Source organism: Denticeps clupeoides, chromosome 7 (genome assembly GCF_900700375.1).
Source record: "Denticeps clupeoides chromosome 7, fDenClu1.1, whole genome shotgun sequence".
Classification (NCBI taxonomy): domain Eukaryota; kingdom Metazoa; phylum Chordata; class Actinopteri; order Clupeiformes; family Denticipitidae; genus Denticeps; species Denticeps clupeoides.
Genome location: NC_041713.1, coordinates 17,196,265 through 17,215,831, shown reverse-complemented (window position 1 = coordinate 17,215,831; position 19,567 = coordinate 17,196,265). Strand labels below are relative to the sequence as shown.

General features: G+C 43.8%; 2 protein-coding genes across 7 annotated transcripts in view; both read left to right on the top strand.

Moving 5' to 3' along the window:
- kcnt2b (potassium sodium-activated channel subfamily T member 2b) overlaps nt 1-14,499 on the top strand; it is a 61,804-nt gene extending 47,305 nt beyond the window's left edge. For 4 of the 6 annotated variants that reach the window (XM_028986233.1, XM_028986236.1, XM_028986234.1 and 1 more), the window contains exons 16-31: nt 4,585-4,693; nt 5,147-5,203; nt 5,577-5,729; nt 6,492-6,742; nt 7,323-7,647; nt 7,818-7,923; nt 8,911-9,083; nt 9,510-9,581; nt 9,674-9,808; nt 9,923-10,034; nt 10,164-10,265; nt 10,905-10,988; nt 11,088-11,216; nt 11,310-11,652; nt 11,813-11,897; nt 12,945-14,499. In XM_028986233.1, coding sequence (XP_028842066.1) covers nt 4,585-4,693; nt 5,147-5,203; nt 5,577-5,729; nt 6,492-6,742; nt 7,323-7,647; nt 7,818-7,923; nt 8,911-9,083; nt 9,510-9,581; nt 9,674-9,808; nt 9,923-10,034; nt 10,164-10,265; nt 10,905-10,988; nt 11,088-11,216; nt 11,310-11,652; nt 11,813-11,897; nt 12,945-13,062 — 2,354 coding nt within the window. In that variant the 3' untranslated portion in view covers nt 13,063-14,499. The remainder of the gene's footprint in view (nt 1-4,584; nt 4,694-5,146; nt 5,204-5,576; nt 5,730-6,491; nt 6,743-7,322; nt 7,648-7,817; nt 7,924-8,910; nt 9,084-9,509; nt 9,582-9,673; nt 9,809-9,922; nt 10,035-10,163; nt 10,266-10,904; nt 10,989-11,087; nt 11,217-11,309; nt 11,653-11,812; nt 11,898-12,944) is intronic. The other 2 variants (XM_028986237.1, XM_028986239.1) reach the window with 1 other exon arrangement.
- A 1,607-nt stretch (nt 14,500-16,106) lies between these two features.
- Nucleotides 16,107-17,728, top strand: LOC114794684 (C-factor-like). Its single transcript, XM_028987402.1, has 6 exons — nt 16,107-16,299; nt 16,368-16,422; nt 16,519-16,706; nt 16,781-16,942; nt 17,028-17,138; nt 17,422-17,728. Exons 1-6 carry the CDS (start codon nt 16,156-16,158, stop codon nt 17,533-17,535), a joined length of 774 nt encoding a protein of 257 aa, XP_028843235.1. The 5' UTR covers nt 16,107-16,155; the 3' UTR covers nt 17,536-17,728.
- Nucleotides 17,729-19,567: the final 1,839 nt, after the last annotated feature.

Here is a 19,567-nt window from a genome sequence, read left to right as displayed (position 1 = left end):
CTGGGCATGCTCCTCATGAGACGTAGATGGTCTCCTGAGGGAACTGCTGGGGGATCTGCTGGACTAAAGCATCCGCCAACTCCTGGACAGTCTGTGGTGCAACGTGGCATTGGTGGTTGGAGCGAGACATGATGTCCCAGATGTGCTTAGTTGGATTCAGGTCTGGAAAACAGGCGGGCCAGTCCATACAATCAATGCCTTCATCTTGCAGGAACTGCTGACACAATCCAGCCACATGAGTTCTAGCAGTGTCTTGCATTATTAGGAAGGTTCTCACAAGAGGTCTGAGGATCTCATCTCGGTACCTCATGGCAGTCAGGCTACCTCTGGTGAGCACATGGAGGGCTGTGCGGCACCCCCAAAGAAATGCCACCCCACACCATTACTGACCTACTGCCAAACCAGTCATGTTGGAGGATGTTTCCGGCAGCAGAACACACAACCCCCACCTGTGGACGTCGGGCCCTCATGCCTTCCTATGGCCTTCTCTACGTCTCCCGATGTACAGGCCTCTCACCTGGTAGCACCTCCATGCTCTGTACACTATGCTAACAAACACAGCAAACCTTCTTGCCACAGCTCGCATTGATGTGCCATCCTGCATGAGCTCCACTACCTGAGCCACTTGTGTGTGTTGTAGACTCCGTCTCATGCTACCACTAGTCAAAGCAACGGCAGCAATCAAAAGTCACCAAAACAGTGTAAGAACTGAGATGTGGTCTGTGGTCACCACCTGCAGAACCACGCCTTGAAAGCAAACATACTTGATGTGTCATTATTGAATGTGCCCTATGTTTTGGTATTCTAATGAAAGTATGACCCTGTGTGTTCTGGTCCAGGTTGTGGGATGTTAATGAACCATTCTGCATGCCTCTTACCTTCCTCCCTTCTCTTTTCTCTGCCTCTTATCACTGCCTCTGTTTCCTTTCCCACTCACTGGTTCCTGGTGGTCTGTGCAGCTGTGTCAATGGTCAGTTATGAACATGAAACATCACGCTGATTTAATTAGTGCGGCCGACTGAAAAATGGCTGGGTAATTACACTCCGTCTGGCAGTTCAGAGGAACACACACTCCCCCTCAATGCTCCACACCTCTAATGGAGGTCATAGAAAGAAAAACCTAGCCTAGAAAAGATGAAGAAGGAGATGAAGAAAATGGAACACAATTATGAGAGTAGTGAAGGTAGCGGCGTCTCTGGTGCAGGACCAGGCTTGGTTTAGAGCAGTAATTGGTTTCTGTGTTTGACTGCGACTCTTCTACTGAAGGAGTAGGGCTCATAGAGAGGAGTGGAAGTGGCAGAGAGAGCAGTGGCAGCACAGTGGTGGGTGGTGAATGCAGCATAAAGGGTAATTGTATCATTTTTCTTCATTTGTTTCAAAAATGTACTTTCTAACATCCATAGATATTAGAAATAGAAATTCAGACATTAGAATAGAAATTAGAATAGATATTCAGACATTTCACTGCCCTTTTCTGCATCTCACTTTGTTTCTCATTTCCTTTCCACCAACAGCAACCACTTCTTTGGTTTGTCCATCACATTTTAAACATTTGGGGCATTTCCTTGAGTTCAAATAATTGAAAAGTTGGTTCCCAAATGGAATTACGAATATTCATTACTGTGTGGCATCCTTGATTGCAGTGATTCAGCTAAATAATGGTGAAACAAAAATACTCTGAGGTATCACCTTTATATTATAGTAACATTTCTTCCTTGTTGGTCACTAACTGGTTCACATGTGTAAAAATTACACAAATCAAATGACCTTCACTCATTAAATATCATTCAGACAGCTTAGACCAAGCATCCAATTAAAATGAATGCTGCCTGTCTGTAAAAGAGTTGAAGTCTGTTACTTAAAATAATTACGATTGTCAAATAAAAAGACGTATAGCTCTAGCCAGTTCCAGTAGACAGGTTCCATGTAATAAAATAAGTTTATTGTTCGTTTTGGGTGTCAGAATGGCCAACTGAAGAACAAGTGAGCAGTAGTATTTACTAAGGGAATGGAGAAGACTTCAGCATGTGTCTGATGAACAAACAGAAATCCCAAACACAGAGCAAGGAGCCTACTTATAGGTGGAGCTAGCTAGAATTCACTCAGAGGGGAGTTCTTGGTATAGTGGTTAAAGGAATTTAAAATTTGATAATGATTATGATTGTTTGAGATTGTCCAGAGATTCTGGAGGAGTAGTTTGGTTTGCTTGGATTATTGAGTAGTGGCATTATTGAAGTTGAGTGTATGATGAATGACTCCTTTCCCTGTTTGTTTGAGTGTTCACTTATATGTTTGTTTGTCTGTTTTTCTGTCACATAGTTTTTGTTTTGTTGATTTTGGTTTATTGATTTTTTGTATATATTTTTGTCATTGTTATTTTGTCCTTTTTGTGTTTGGATTCTTTCCAGTAAACAAGGCCTGCCCTCATTGACAAACACTTCTGTGTCGTCATCCCTGTACACCATCACATCTCAGGTTGTTCTGGAAGGGGGAGCCATACACTGTCCCTCCAGTACGACATTGTACACTGAATCTGGCATCCTGGCACTTCACTATTTGCCAACTTGTGTTAACTTGTCACTCGTCTGTTTATTGTAATTATGATTGGGCTTTGAAGCAGAATAATAAAGTTCTGTTGTGTTTCTTGTAGGTATTAGTCACTTAAAGGATTAAAACTGCAATGAACCTGCTGAAAGAGGATAATAGAATCTTCTCAAAAACCTTTCATTGAGAGAACGACTCGAGGAGATTTTCGCAAATTGCCTGCATTTTGCATTGATTTTGTTCATTTTGTGTCCATTGTCATGCAACAACAACAGCCAATTTTGAGAATTTGGTGATGAAAGATCCTTTCTCTGTTTCTATCCATGTTATTATGTGTTTGTGAAAGAATATATATTTTATTTTTCTCTGTCTGGTGCGTCTGTGCTTCATTTTGTATTCCCATAATCCCTTGCTTTAGACTGCTTCCTGCTCTCTGCCTGTCACTACAGCAGATAATGTAATCAGTACTCATAATATACTAAGCAGCACTGCTGCCAATGCTGCCTGCTGTTATTGTGATGGAACAGTAATGGTCACCTCGGCTTCATTTATTTATTTATTTTTGTAACATGACCGTTTCTAACCCCCACCACCCAGTCCTACTGGCTCATGTTAGAAATCCCCGGAAGCCCCTGAGAATACATTTGTTTAGGAAATGATTAATCAGCCAAGGCCTCATAAGATGAGTCAACTGGAAATAGAGAACTCCGAGCTGAAAATAGCCCCTTGTCCTGGGGCCAGGAAAGTGATGATCGAGAAATTACAAGGTTTCCGATGGATTTGTTCAGATCTTTTGCCCCAGTGCGATAGGGTTTATTAGTTTTTTATTGACTGTTGTGTCTTTGAGAAATGGCTGGTGTGCCAAAGGTGAAAGATGTGTGTGTCGGTCTCTCAGGCCTGGGGGAAAAGCCATTTGGGGCAGATGGAAATGGATGTAATCTTCATCATCAGCACTAATTGGCAAAACGTTGAAATGTGTGTTTGCACAAAAGCTAATGAGGTACAAGCAAATTAAGGCTACGGCTCCATCAATTAAATGATCATTAGGACATTATGCGTACCTGCCTTACTGACTACTTTTGGGTGCCTTCTGCTAATGACACTCCCCTCTCCTGCACTCTACTACAGTTTGTGAGAGCTTTAATGACGTGACCATGTTTACTCTTCTGTAATACAGAAATTAAATAATTGGGATATGACATGAGATGAAAACACACCAGTAAATCTGTACCATGAGACATCTGATAAAAATTCTTTCAATTGACCATGCTGGATGGATGGATGGATGGATGGATGGATGGATGGATGGATGGATGGATGGATGGATGGATAAATGAGCTGGATGGGCGAGATGGATGGGTGGATGGATAGATAGAAGAGCTGGATGAATGGATGCATGGATAAATGAGATAGATGGATTATGGATACATGAGACAGATGGATGGATGGATGGATGGATGGATGGATGGTTAGATGAGATAGATGAACTGGATGGATGGATGAATGAGCTGGATGGATGATGGATGGATTAGATGGATGAGCTGGATGGGTGGATGGAAGGATAAATTAGCTGGATGGATGAATGAACAAATGAGATAGATGGATGATGGATACATGAGCTGGATGGATGAATGGTTAGATGAGATAGATGAGCTGGATGCTTGGATGGATGGATGGATGGATGGATGGATGGATGGATAGAAGAGATGGATGGATGTGTATTTGTTAATTGATTTGTTTTTTGTGTGTAGAGTCTGTTGATTGTTACCTCGCATTTCAGGAATGTACATTTTCTGTGAAGTAGCTGGATTTACTTTTACTTCTCTCTGCCTGTCTCTGAGTTGGATTCTTTGATTTTGGCATTTACAGGAGTGTGAGAGGGGGGCACTCAGTCACACTTAATGTGACAAATAACAAGCCAGATATCACAAGAGGGAACAAGGAGAAATGGCAGCAGAGATAGAGAGATCCCTGACATGGAACTGGTTGACTGGTTGACTTGTTTCTGATTGGCTGTGTGTGCATTTGTGTGTTTTGCAGATCATGTGGTGTGTGAGGAGGAGTTTAAATATGCCATGTTGGCCCTCAACTGTGTGTGTCCCGCCACCTCCACCCTCATAACCCTACTGATCCACTCATCCAGGGGACAGTGAGTCTGCACACAATAACACACATACTGTACACAGACTCACAAACTCAAACAAAGTAACATCACATTATACAAACCGCACACACAAAATAAATCAACTTCAGTACATATTACACACACTCTACAATTAATAACTCTTAGGAAAACAATTACTACAATTAATCATAGGCAAAGGAATTGCGTAGACTAGACTCTCACACAAACACGTGAGGATCATGATGATAAATGTACGTTTATTGTGTTGCATGTTTTATATTGCATGTTCATAAACATCTAAAGTTCTGCATGTTGCACCAACCTTGAATTTAATTAAAAAATAAAAAGCTTTTGTACCCCTGGTCCTCACCAGTGCAAGTGTGCATGTGTAAGACAAATCACACAAATGCACAATGCATGAAACACATGCACCCAAAAACTTCACCACCCAATCATCCGCCCTGTGTGTCTTGTCAGAGCCGCCCCCTCGGAGGCCTTCAGGCAGCGGGCCGGAGCCTTCCAGCCCCTCAGCAGGTCAGTGTGCTGAAGCCCTCGGCCGACAGCCAATTTACCACCCCAGCCTGTTCTAATGCTCATTCCCTCCCCATTTCACACGTAGCAGTGCCGCTCTCCGTCCCAGTGCAGGCCGGGGCCAACACATCATGCAATGTGTGAGCTGTTACATCAGCGCTGTGTGGGCTTTTCTCCTCGCTCTTTTCATTTTCTCGATTTAATTTCACAACAAGCCTGGGCCCTGCATGTGTGTTTCGCCTCCTGCTAGGCTGTAGCCCGGCGATGTTGGGAAATGTCTCCGGCCCCGATGGGTGGCGGGGGAGCGTGCGGGTGAATCTCTGAAAAGGTCAGTTGAATCTCCCTGTAACCGACCCCCCACTGCTCTCCTGTGCAGGGAATGTGGGGCAAACTCGGCGGACGAATGGCAGCGCACCTACCGCCGCTGCTCGGCCAATGAGGTGCATCACATACGGCTGGAGGAGAGCAAGTTTTTCGGGGAGTACCAGGGGAAGAGCTTCACCTTCGCCTCATTCCACGCACATAAGAAGTGAGAGATAGAAAAATTCAATGCTTTTATATATGGACACTCTCAGACCCTCACACACAAACAATCTTTTTATTCATATTCTTGTTTCTAATATTCTTTGTCATAATATTTGTGTTGCCAGATCAGTACATTACAACCTAAATCACACAGAATTAGGTAATAAAGCCTAAAGTTTTGCAGTAATCCCGAACATCATTTGTAGATTACACTACACAATAATCCACAAATAATTCAAGAAATTTTGTTAAAACCAAAATAATTGGCCATACAATACTGTCACAATATGTTATAACTGTGAGCCTTTGCATTTTATGACACAGTAGGTATATTGTGACTTCTGCCATGTATCAATATTATTGACCAAAACCAAGAGAAGATCCCACATTTGATCTGTTCTGAAGTCCTTTCAGTGGATGCTTGGTAGCTTCAGCATATATTATTGGTTTTAATACGTTTCAGACATTCTTTTAAAGCCACTCAGGTCTTCTGATACAACATGCCAGAGGATATGAGGGTGTCAAAATAAACATTTTTATTTGCCTATTTAACTTTTATTTGTCTTTAATTTAGTTTTATATATAATCTAAGTGATTATTTTAATTTTTTGCACCTTGTATTGCCATTTCATAAAAAAAAGCATAATATTCTGTGCTGAAGAGTATTGTGCACTATAATTTTTTCTCCCATTTCAGTTCTGAATGCTGGTACGGAGCGTCTACTGTATCACTTTACATCTGTGATTAAATCAACTAAACCCTGCAGGTATGGCGTGTGTCTGATTGGGGTGCGTAGGCTGGACACTGCCAACATCCTCCTGAACCCCGGTCCCTGTCACATCATGGGGGCGTCTGACACCTGCTTTTACATCAACATCTCCAAAGAGGAAAACTCTGCCTTCGTCAGGGACCACAGGGAGCCAATGAGAGGGGCGGGCGGTGAGGCCAGAGGCGTCCCCCAGACCATCTACCACGGGCTGACCCGCCTGCCAGTGCACAGCATCATAGCCAGCATGGGTCAGTGAGAAAGCCCCAGAGCTGTCAGCTTAAAACGGCAGATCGACTCAGTGATCCCAGGCTCTCCGCCTTCATCGTGGTTACAGGCCAATCCAGTTTATTTCAGTTCATTTATTCTGTTGTCAGGCAGCACATGCGCCTCGGAGATTCCTGATTAACGTTGACGTTGCCGGGGTAGATTTAACCGGTATTTATCCTTCTGTCCATAGCGTTCAAATTGCAGTTTTTGAACATTGCTTGATCAGTCAGGCACCATGTCTTTATGCTGGTCCCAGCGCTGTATTTGCATTTAAATGTGTTTCATTTGTAAACAGTTCTCTCAAACAGGTGGTTCTGTAATGGCCTTATACTGTTTGTGCAACACTGCCACCTAGGGTTGAGAGGTAGATCACAATTTTTTTTATTTCCTTCATCACCACTTTCAAACTGACAGTCTAATTTAATAAGCTTGATATACAATATTTTGGCCACAAGCTTTTAGGAACATGACTGATAACCTCACTGCTAATCTCATCACTGTGTTTAAATTCTCATTACCATTTGTCTCATCCGTAGCATCTGGGTTCTGTTTCCTGTTTAGGCACAGTGGCCATCGACCTGCAGGACTCCAGTGACAGCAGTCCAGAGGGGCCAGGCCCTGGAGGGATGGCGTTGGGCGGCGGCGCAGGAGGTCGCAGCGGAGTCAGAGCTGAGCTGGGGGGCAGCAACACCCTGGCGCTCCCAGCCCTTGCCGACTCGGCAGAGGAGAGGAGACACAGCATCGCCCCAGTGCTGGAACTGGTGGACGGGGTCAACGGTGCCACTTTCGACCTCCTGGGAGACCAGTCTGAGGACGAGGGGGGAGAGGAGGGGAAGGAGGAAGGGAACAGTGACCAGAAGCTGCCGTGGTGGGGAGGACACTGCGAGTGAGTTCCAGTGCAACATGCACTACAGTCACATGGCACACACTTCATCTGAGTGGTTAATTTGATCCTAATTCCATGCCCATTTTTAAACCACTGGTATGTGTGTGTGTGTGTGTGTGTGTGTGTGTGTGTGTGTGTGTGTGTGTGTGTGTGTGTGTGTTTTTTTACAGATGGGTTAAGGGGTACCCTCTGAACTCCCCATACATTGGCAGCTCTCCTGCCCTGTGCCACCTGTTGCAGGAGAAGATGCCATTCTGCTGCCTGCGTCTAGACAAGGTCAGAGGCCTCATCATGTACTGCCCCTCCTGTCCAAAATGAGATGTGAGGACGCGCTGCTTGGACTATGACACTTATTTCTTTTAAACCTGGCAGGGCGCGGCCATGATAGCTGAACTGATAATTATCAGGTGTACTGGTAATGACATTTACATTCATGGCGGCCGCCTTATGTGTGGCGGCCTTATCCAAAGTGAATTACAATATGTAGTTACACAGTGATGCTGGAGATAACCAGGGTTATGTGTCTTGCACAGGGTACCCTTACTACCCACAATGGTAGTAAGTGGGGTTTGAACCTGTGACTTTTTGGTTTTCTGGGTCATAGGAGAATGTCTAACCCACTAGGACACTGACACCATGCTTCATCCATATGGGGCAGTGGTGGCCTAGTGGTTACGGAAGCGGCCCCATAATCAGAAGGTCACTGAGGTGCCACTGAGCAAAGCACCCAACACACTGCTCCCCGGGTGCCTGCTCACTCAGGGTGATGGGTTAAATGCAGAGGACAAATTTCACTGTGTGCACCGTGTGCTGTGCTGCTGTGTATCAAAAGTGACATTGACTTCACTTCACACTGACATATGTACACTGGTCAGTTGTAACAATATGGCCGCCAAACTAATTTTATGTAGGCCTTCCTTTTCCTACCAAAACAGCCCTTGCCTGTGGAGACTTGACGTCCATTAGATTTAGATTTCCTTATGTTGCTCTGTTGTCCAGTTCTGATGCTCACATGCCTCGACCAGAACCAGCAAATATCCCACCCGATGTTATTCACCAGTCAGTGGTTGTATCAGTCCCTCTGAGAGATTGCAGAGTATTGTGTCTTGTGTGTAAGTGCAGTCGTAAGTAATTTAATTCTGAATGAATAAAGTTTTTTGGAATCTGAATAACATTTTTTGATTAGCTTTGATAACATGCTGTGAATATTTGTCTCTTAAAATAGTTTTTTCTTCTCTCAATTCTCCCGTCTTCTGCTCCAAGGCTTGTCCTCATATCCCATTTGAGGACGCACGCTCCTACGGCTTTAAGAACAAGCTGATCATTGTTTCTGCAGAGAGCGCAGGGAATGGCCTGTACAACTTCATCGTCCCACTGCGGGCGTACTACAGACCCCGGAAAGAGCTCAACCCCATCGTGCTCCTGCTGGAGAGCATGTGAGTCCTGTTGCCACATCATATACAGTAGAAAGTTTCATTGACCGACACACCCTACAGGGCCACATGAACGCTCTGTGATAAATGGATTACTGTGCGATTTAGATTATCTTTCGTCTCTGCCAGGATGAAGGGCAATCTATGAAAAGTCACCCTTGTCTCGCCCGGCTAAACATCAAGCATGCTGCTAAATATGTCCCGCTAATGCATTGAAATGCAATAAACATCTGATTCATGGCGCGCTCGCTTTTGTCTTGCCACATGCCTCGGGCATCTTTTTGCATTAAGATGCTTGAGGGGGAACCTTTACCTGTTTTTTGTTAAAGTAGCCATGTTGCTTCGTGTCGTTTCTGTTCTTTCGTCATTACTCTGTGTTCTTTCTCTCTGGTGCTTTTTTTTCATTTTCCATTGTTCTGCGTTCCTCAGACCTGAGGCTGACTTTCTGGAGGCCATCTGCTGGTTCCCCATGGTCTTCTACACAGTCGGCTCCATTGACAAGTGAGAACAGTCAAACGCAAACATGCGCTCCCTCTCCTCTTGGTTTGCGAGAATAAACACTCAAGACCCCCCCAACCCTTCTGTTTCCTCAGCTTAGACAGCCTGCTGCGCTGTGGGGTCACGTTTGCTGACACCATGGTGGTTGTGGACAAAGAGAGCTCTATGATAGCTGAAGAGGACTACATGGCGGATGCCAAGACCATAGTTAATGTCCAGACTCTCTTCAGGTGAGCTGAGGCCAAGCCAGTGGATGCGAATGTTCCGGTGTGAACATGCACTCCTGAGAATAAGCAAATGAGCTAGTAAATAGGCTGCTTCAGGGAATGAACACTGTGTTGCAGGCTGTTTCCAGCCCTGAGCATCATTACGGAGCTCACCCACCCAGCCAACATGCGCTTCATGCAGTTCAGGGTCAAAGACCACTATTCACTGGCTCTCTCTAAGCTGGAGAAGGTGAGGAAGGCCATCTGCCCCTACACATAGTAACAATGATGGGTAACTGCTCCAGTTGGCTGATGGCTGGTTCTCTCTCTTTCTCTCTCTCTCTTTCTGTCTGCTTCCCCTCTCATCCTGGCCATGCAGAAGGAGAGGGAGAAAGGCTCGAACCTCGTCTTCATGTTCCGACTACCATTTGCTGCAGGAAAGGTGTTCAGTGTCAGTATGCTGGACACTCTGCTTTACCAGGTAACCATTGACGCCATTAGCATGTGCTATTTGAAAAACACAGGAATGTAAATGCATTATTTGTCATAAAGATCCTAGTTGAAATTTCTCAGTTTTTTAGATAAATTATTGCAGAAATGGTCTATTCGGCATCGGTAAATTAATTAAAACGACTCTACCATGAGTCGTTGCTTTGTACTCGCATCCACCACCTCAGACGTTTAAAAGCCGCTCACTGTGTATTTTGTGTCCTCCTCCTGGGTGTTGGCATGTATAGCCATAAAAGTGAAATATTACTTGAGTTGGAATACAAAAACAGTACTGTAAATGGTTCATAGTAGCATTATTCTTTTCAGGTTGGTTGGGGTAACCATAATCCATTAATTCAGCTATGCTCTGTGAATGAGAATATGAAAAACTATAGTAAACATCATAATCAAAATATTTTCTCACAAGTCATAATGTTGCTGGCCATGTAAATTTAATCAATGAGAACATTGATTAACATAGATTTTTTTTTTTTTTTACAAATTATTTGTAAATTTTATATTTTTGACTATATTATTCATATATTGTGTTTTGCGTTTGTTGCTACTGTTACATGTAAATCATTTTCTGGTATTATAACAGAAACATGTTTATCTACTTTATTTGTAACAGTCTTTTGTGAAGGACTACATGATCTCCATCACCAGACTACTGCTGGGCCTCGACTCCATGCCTGGATCAGGGTTCTTATGTGCTGTATGTCCAGCCGACCCAAATCTTAACCACATATCGTGACATATAAGTGCGCTGTATTTTAAAGGAATCTTGATTTAGAGAGTTTTCCCTTTTCCATAGATGAAGATAACAGAAGAGGACTTGTGGATCCGTACCTATGGTCGGCTTTACCAGAAACTGTGCTCCTCCACCGGTGACATCCCAATTGGCATTTACCGTACAGAGTCACAAAAACTCCCTGTCTCAGAGGTAGGGATCACTGCAATATATATGGAGCGGTGGCCACTAGAACATGTAACATCTGTTACCTGGGTCCCGGTCTGTGTCACTTGTGTCCTCCAGTCCCAGGTGTCCATCACGGTGGAGGACTACGAGGACACGCGGGAACCCAGAGAGCCCCTGCTGAGCCGCTCAGGCCCCCACCGCAACTCCACCTCCTCAGAGCCTCCGTCCTCCACCACCTCCCACACAGACCACCCGCTCCTGCGTCGCAAGAGCATGCAGTGGGCCCGACGCCTCAGCCGAAAGGGGGGGCGGGGCCCCAGCGGGGCCAAGGGCCCCGGCAGTGCTGCTGAGAGGATAAGCCAGCAGAGGCTGACGTTGTTCCGTCGCTCCGAGAGGCAGGAGCTGAACGCCCTGGTGCGCACGCGCATGAAGCACCTGGGCCTCTCTCCATCTGGCTTCAGTGAGTGTGTGTGTGTGTGTGTGTGTTCTGTCAAATTTCTGTTCCGTCAGTGAAATGATTTCCTAGCCGGTGTAACCGTTGACCTGTTCCTGAGTAGTGTTATCTTTTGTCGGTGTCATGTGACGTGTCCCTGTACGGCCCATGCTTCGCTTCCTGCCAGACGGGATGACAGACCAGGGCAACAGGCTCTCTTACATCCTCATCAACCCCTCACCCGACACTCGCCTGGAGCTGCACGACGTTGTGTGAGTACAGCCCCATGTCTCACACCGCCGGCATGTACTGGCGCTGCTCAATGTGCTGGTTGAGACCAGAAACAAGCAAGATGCCTTTTTCAAATTGACGAAAGGATTTAATGTTGCACTAAGCTTCAAAAGCCTAATTTGTGGATTTAATAAATGTTTCCTTTTTCAAACATTCTGGCATAATTGCTCAGCTTCTGTAAACTCACCATGAATTATTTAGCCGATGTGGCTGTGCTCACTATGCATAATTATAGGCAATCATTTTTGTCATTTACAGAAAAAAAAACAACACACAAATTGCTTTCATCTCGTGGAGGAGGTTTGTGTGTGCTGCAACCCTTTTTTCTGCCGGGGTTTAAAGGTCCCACATTGTACACAACTGCCAGCACTTCGTTATTAATTTTTTTGCAATAGTTATTTATAAAAGTACCACAAAAATGACTTCATCCAGTTTTCCATGATCATTCTCTTTTGGGAGGAAGAACGAAGGCATCATCTGTTTGACCGTAAAATATTTACAAAAATCTCTCTGAATTGTTATATAATTCCTTTCACTGAATAAACTAGAATAGAATGCTATGCATGCAACTAAGGAAACCCACATTCCTTAAGCACTGTGCACCAAATAAACACTGAAAAACCCACAAGCCACAAGATTGGTTGACTCAGTCACTGTCTTGCAACTAGTTGCACTACACCACCATGTAATAGCGTAGCCACTGAATATAAACTTGCAGTGCAACTATGCAGCTTGTTTGCTTTCTCACGGCATGTTAGCTCATGGCAGCTTATCAAAGTTGAAATTTTGAACTCAAAAAATGTTCACCTTTGAACAGGGGAACAGGAGTCGGACATATGAAATAGCACACTCCTTTTTCTTCATTGTTTTAATAAGTTAAACGTAAATTATATGGTTTCTTTCATAGAAGTAGTGTTTAAATGTGGGCCGTGTTATTCCATTGTGTATCGGAGCAAGGTATAGTTATTCAACATTTTTTTGGCTAACTTGTCATGTGCTTCACACTGAGTACCGTCTCTATCCTTCAGGTACCTGATACGGCCAGACCCCCTCTCTCAGGTGCCCAACCAAGGGGCTGGTCGCAAGCCCTGTGCTGGGAGGTCAGAGGGCCACAGATTTGATACACAAGACAGCACCCACTTGTGAGCAGGGTCCAGAATGAACACCAGCACAACTCCAAACGTTGAGGGAGCAGAGAGAGAGAGAGAGTGACACTTTATCAGCGATGACTGTGCCCGGAACATTTTCCCACCGTGGGATCACACGCCCTTTTCTCACGGACTCCGATGCATGGACTTTTTTTAAATTAACTTATTTTCTTATCAATTTAGTTGCTGTATACACCACTACATTTTCAACAAGAGGGAGTGGTGGACACATAAGTGCATTTATGATATTCATATCAGTATATGTGCATGTGAATAGAGAATGTATGTCAAGAGCCAGCACTGCCAATTTTACCTGGACTGCCAAAGGACACACTGCCAAATGTTTCAAATCTTTTTTGTTCTCTGTTGTTGCGTATTTAGTTCTGTACATTATGAATATTTTCTTCCTTGAGTGATGGAAGAAAAACATTTAATGTCTTAAACTATCAGCCCAAACTCATGTAATGTATAGATAGCAAATCTAAGTTTTGTATAGTTCATGGTTTTACTCTTCAGTTTAGCTGCAGCAGAAGATAACAGAGAACACTGACTTTATAAAACATGACAAAAACATGGACTAGTTTGGAGCCTTGTCTTATGCCATGATAGTAGAATCGCATTTAAAAAATGAACTGCAGATGTCAGCATATCTGCATACAGTTTGATTTAAGACAAGAAATAAAAAATTCTCTATATTACCATAGAAATGCGTGGAGACGGGAGGTGCTAATATATTGTACTGGAGCCAACCAGCAGGGGCGCCAGACCTGTGCTGGCTTCACGCGTTAGAGCCATGTGGAGTCCATGTTTTAACCGTCTGAGATTAGCAGACAGTGACAGGCCACACAGATAGGAAGAGGAGGCCAAAACATGGACTTCTGGGACTCAGGTGCTCAGGTGATCACAGGGAGGAGGAGCCTGGCCATCATACCTTATTGCCATTTGGCCTGTTCTGTCTCTTACAGTTTTGTTTAATACATCTATTCATCGCCATAATAATATTCCAAGCAGGTTTCATTGTCATCCCTGTCTCTGTTTTTTAACATCTAGAAAACAAATCACAACCTTGAGATTATCGCTAGAACAAATCTGGCTTTTCTGAATTGTTTGCTTTGTTGTATGCCCTTGTTTTTTTCCATAGAAAAAGAATGTTTGCGCTGTAGCCAAGGCTGTCAGTTTGTTTTGTCAGAGTCTGTATCTGTAGATCTGTTGTCTCGGGTAGTCGTTGCTGGCATGCATGCTGACACCCATGCATGCGTTGCACAAAGGTCTGCTGGAACTTGATGCTGTGCTGGGGCATGGCATGCAGAGATCGAGATGTGGCCTGTTCGCACAGCCAGGTAACCGTGTTCCATTTCTGCACTTCTGCTTTAATTTAGTGCCACTGAAACCAATGAGAACATGTGCATAATAAAGATTGAAAAGCCCGTTTTCACTTGTGTGTGTGTGTGTGTGTGTATGTGTTGCCTGTCCCGCCCTGTTCATGCAGGACGGTGCAGGTGTTGTGTCTCAGTCGGTGCACTGGCAGAGGCTCCTTTGCATGAACATTTCAGTCTTTTTCCAGTGCCTTTTAATCATGTAAGCACAGCATTATATTTTTTTCAAAGGGAGTGAATGGTGATTAATGCTCATATAACAACCAGTAAAGGTGACTATGTGGACAATGCAGCTGCCGTGAACACACACACACACACACACACACACACCGATAACCCCTCTGATTGATTTGCTTTTGAGTCTCTTCAAATGTGCAGAAATGATCTCATGAATGCACAGTCATTGCACTGCACTGTGTGATAGTGCTTGGTCATGGTGATTTCTTGAAATGTCTGGTGGTTCACTTCAGACAAGGCCTTCAAACTGGATATTTTTTTTTATTTCATTTGCCGAATGTTGTCCACTTCATACACAGAAATGATATCACACCTATTAATCATCCATTAACAGAAAACAGAAGAAATAGAATTCATTCAGACATGGAAAACATCAGGCCTGTCATCATATCAGCAGTTCCCTCTCTGGAGAAAGTCTCCTTGTGCATATTATTCAAATATTATGCCTACATGATAAACTGTTTGAAAGAGACGGTTGGTCTGTCCTGAGGGATTGAATTAATTGCAGTGCTTTTACCGTCAGAGCCATACTTTGTGATCAGCGCTCAAGGAACGCAGGACTAATCCGACTCACTGGCTGAGAACAGCTTCAAGTCAGTTAATTGCATCCCAGGGGACAATATAGATTATAATTGGACACTGAAATGTCACATCATTGATTTCAGGACTGATTTGGGGAACGTGTCCCCATTAAAGTGTAAAAAATACAGAAATAATAACATCATAAGAGCTTTATTAGCAAAACAGTTTAGTAATGTGTGAAGAAAAATTCTTCGTAAAATGCGATGCATCAGATGGGCCATTTTTTTATTGGCTACCATCCATTGGAGCAGCCGCTGTTCTAAAAATAGAGGAATGTTTATATTAAAACTCACACACACTTCCACTATCTCACTACATCCACATACTAAAACATGTCCAACTAGGCAGTCATCGAGAATGCTGGATACTCTGCCAATGTGTCGTTGCCGTGGAGACGGGACTGAACATACATGAACAAACACTTGCTGTGTGTTATTAGGACATTTTCAGATTAAATGGTCTGCTCTGTTGATCCCTGAATTGCGGTGGTAGTAGCCTAGTGGGTAAGACACTCGTCTATATAACCAGACGACCGAGGTTCAAATCCCACTTACTACCATTGTGTCCCTGAGCAAGACACTGTCTCCAGGGGGACTGTCCCTGTAACTACTGATTGTAAGTCGCTCTGGATAAGGGCATCTGATAAATGCTGTAAATGTAAATGAAATTGCTCTCATGAGCTCCCTCCGCCAGTCTGGATTTGTTTATATTCAGAGCCCCCATGCTCCGCGTTTCCTACGGACTTCTCCCCGGCGTCCCCCGCCTTGCAGAAGACCGTGACTCAGCGCAAAGTCCTCTGTCCCACGTGGCCATGGGAGTGGCCACTGCTCAGGACAAAAACACAGCTGAAAAGATCGTTGTGCACACTCCCACAAAGGTAAAAGGAGAGCAACAAGATGGCAGCAAAAACATGCAACGTTCTGATCACAGGGGCCAATCGTGGCCTGGGCCTGGAAATGGTGAAACAGATGATCGCCAAGCCCTGTCCCGGTCGCCAGATCTTCGCAGGCTGCCGTAACCCGGAGGCCTCCAAGTGTGAGGTGAGAATTAGAAGCATTCACCGATGCTCGTCACCAGATGACTTGAACGCATGCACTTGTGCACACAGGATCTGCGTGAGCTGGCTAGGAAACACCCCGGTGAGGTGCACATCGTGCAGATAGGTGAGCGCGCGTTCCTTTCATTTGCTTTCATTTGCCTTCCTCCAGACACACGGATGATGAACGTCGTGCGCATGTTGTCAATTCTGTCATCACCAGACACCAGCGATCCCCGCAGTGTTGCAGACTGTGCTAAAAAGGTGGGCCCACAGCTTGGAAAGTGCGGCCTCAACTTGCTGATCAACAACGCCGGCGTGATGCCCCACAACACCCTGAAGACAATTACTGCTCGAGACATGCAGGACAACTTCAACACCAATCTGCTGGGACCCATAATGGTGACCAAGGTAGACATCCTGAGGCCGATGCCACCATGTCATGCACGGCGTAATGCTACAGTCCTTCTTCTTCTCCGAACCAGGAGTTCCTGAGTTACCTTCAAGCAGCATCCAAGGCCTGTGGGAAAGCAGGCATGTCCTGCAAAAAATCAGCTGTTATCAACATCTCCACCCTCCTGGGTTCCATGGCCAGAACCCACGAAACATTCTATGCCTTCCCCGTCCTTGCCTACCGTATCACCAAGGTACTGGGACTTAAAACCTCTTACTGGTCACACCCACTCCATTACCACGCTTTAGTGCGTTTACATTATATGTCCTCTCTCTCAGGCAGGTCTGAACATGCTGACTGTATGCAATGCACTGGAATTTAAGGAGGACGGGATATTATTTGTGGCCCTGCATCCAGGATGGGTGCGCACTGAGCTGGGGGGACAAGAGGTAAGCGTCACCGACACATGAGCCGGAAATGTCATTTGGTTATGAAGATTTGAAAAACATTTTGCAATGATCTAAGTACAGCTGAAACCAGATGCAACTTCAGAATAGTCATTATTTCTTCTCTGTCAATCAGTTCTTAATCAATGTTTTTTTTTATTGCCATTTCATTGGTAAATTAATGAATGGAATGAAACTTTTGAATGGTCGCGAACATAAAATGTATGTACTGTATATGCACTGATGCAGCATAAATGATATTTTAATGTTCATGTTTGGCTCCCAGGCTGACATTAGTCCAAAGGAGAGTGTTGAGGGCATGCTGCGGGTAATGGAGTCACTCTCAGAGCGGCAGAATGGTGCTTATCTGGACTACAAAGGAGAAGTGCTGCCATTTTGAATACAGAGGACAAGCACTTACCACAGTGCACTCAAAAACACTCAAATATCATTTGGGTTCAAAGAGAATTGTTGTGTTTTTTTCCCTGCCATATTTTAGCCTTGGGTCACTCCTTTTTTTAATTAAAATACATTTAAATTTTTAAATGCTTTTTAACTTTCAAACTGTGTCATCATTAAAGGATTTGGAATAACGTTTGTGTATTTGAATATGAAAAACTAAAATTATACATGAACATAAAAAGATATATCAGTTGAAAATAAATGGACAATGCAGTAGTAGGACACTATTGCCCGTCATGCCAATAATCTTAATAATCCTGATAATCTTCCTCCTCCAGTATTTTTTACTGAAACAACCATTTTTACTACCATTATCACTCACTCATTGATTATCCAGAACGCCTTAAGGGACAATGGGCACAGGGCGGGGATTCACTCCCAGAACAGGGCGCACACAGCATGCAACACTCTACCATGTGAGTTGTGTTCATTTTTACCAAATTTGTAAAACTCATTCGAAGCAGAGTGATTAATGGACAGTATAAAAGCTGTTAAGTAGGATGACACTGTTGAGGTGTATATGTGTCCCCAGAAAGCAAAAGTATGTGTGGAAGACCTGTGGATCAGCTGCTGTATTCCACATGTACATGAAGGTAAATGGGCCTAGTTAGTTATGTTTAACTTTCAACAAACTATCAAATACGATTTCATATAATCAGGTGGTTGTAGCCTAGTCAGTAAGAAATTCAATTAGATGAACCATACGACCATGAAATTAGCTAAATGCCTCATATTGCAATGTAATGTAATAGGATAATTTGGAATATGGTGTATTTGAGTATAATTATTATTGTATAATTGTATGAATATTATTATTCTGCCAATTGGGACATTCATATGCAGAGTAAACACTACACAGAAAAACACAAAGCAGCTGACCTGGCCACCTTAATACCACTTTTGAGGCACGTTTGTTCAAGTAAAACTTTGCCATGAAACATTACCACTGGGACTGTCCCCAAATAAAACATAACATGTTCTTATCAAAAAAAAAAAAAAAACATTCAGATAGCAGTGAGGTAGTTGGACTCCAGGGCCTTGAGAGAATGTCCATGGTATTCACATTGAACATTTTAGAACACACATAACTAGATTTGTGCGCTGTGAAATCTTTTTAAACTAGCTATTCAACTTGTGATTGCAACTTAAAAGGGGGTGAAACCCAAACAATGCTGTGCAGAACTTTGTAGCGACAGCATTAGATTGTGATCAGTGCAGGAATTAGACATTGCACTGAGATGTGTTAATATTTTCTTACATCTTGTAAGTGAAGGGCAGCATGATAAAAGGACGTGTGACAGAAATTCCTAAGAATAGGCCCGTTAAAGCGCAGACACATAACACTCCACGGAGCTCCAGGGAGGGCTGTCACAGAGAGCGTATGTATGCATGATATAGGTGGATCATGAACCTGAGCATGTTCATTTATGGCAGCTATCAGACGCCCTGATCCAGAGTGACTGCCAAGCAGTAGTTGCAGGGACAGTCCCCCTGGAGACATAAGCGGGGTTTGTTACCCAGTAGGCTCCTACCGCCTCGCAGTATGTTCATACAGCTAGGTCACTTTGTTCCATTTCATTTTCATTGTTCATTTAATCCTACTGAAACCAATAAATCTTGTTTTTTTCTTTGTGTGTGTTGCCTGATACACCCAGTTCACACAGGACACTGCAGGTGTTTTGCCAAAACCAGTATGCATGAATACCTCAATGTTTATACAGTGCTGATTATTAATGTGAGCACAGCATTATCGTTTATTCAAAGGGAGTGAATGATGATTCATACTAATATCAGTAAAAGTGACTCCATTTGGCAGTGTATCTACAGCACACGCCCATTTAACCCCGCTGATCAGCTGCTCCAAATCTGCTGAAATGATCCCATTATGCCAGTCAGTAGACCATAAGTGCTCAGTCATTGTGCATTTTTAAACCAGTGGTTGACTGTAATGGTTGGTTTGTGGGTTTTAT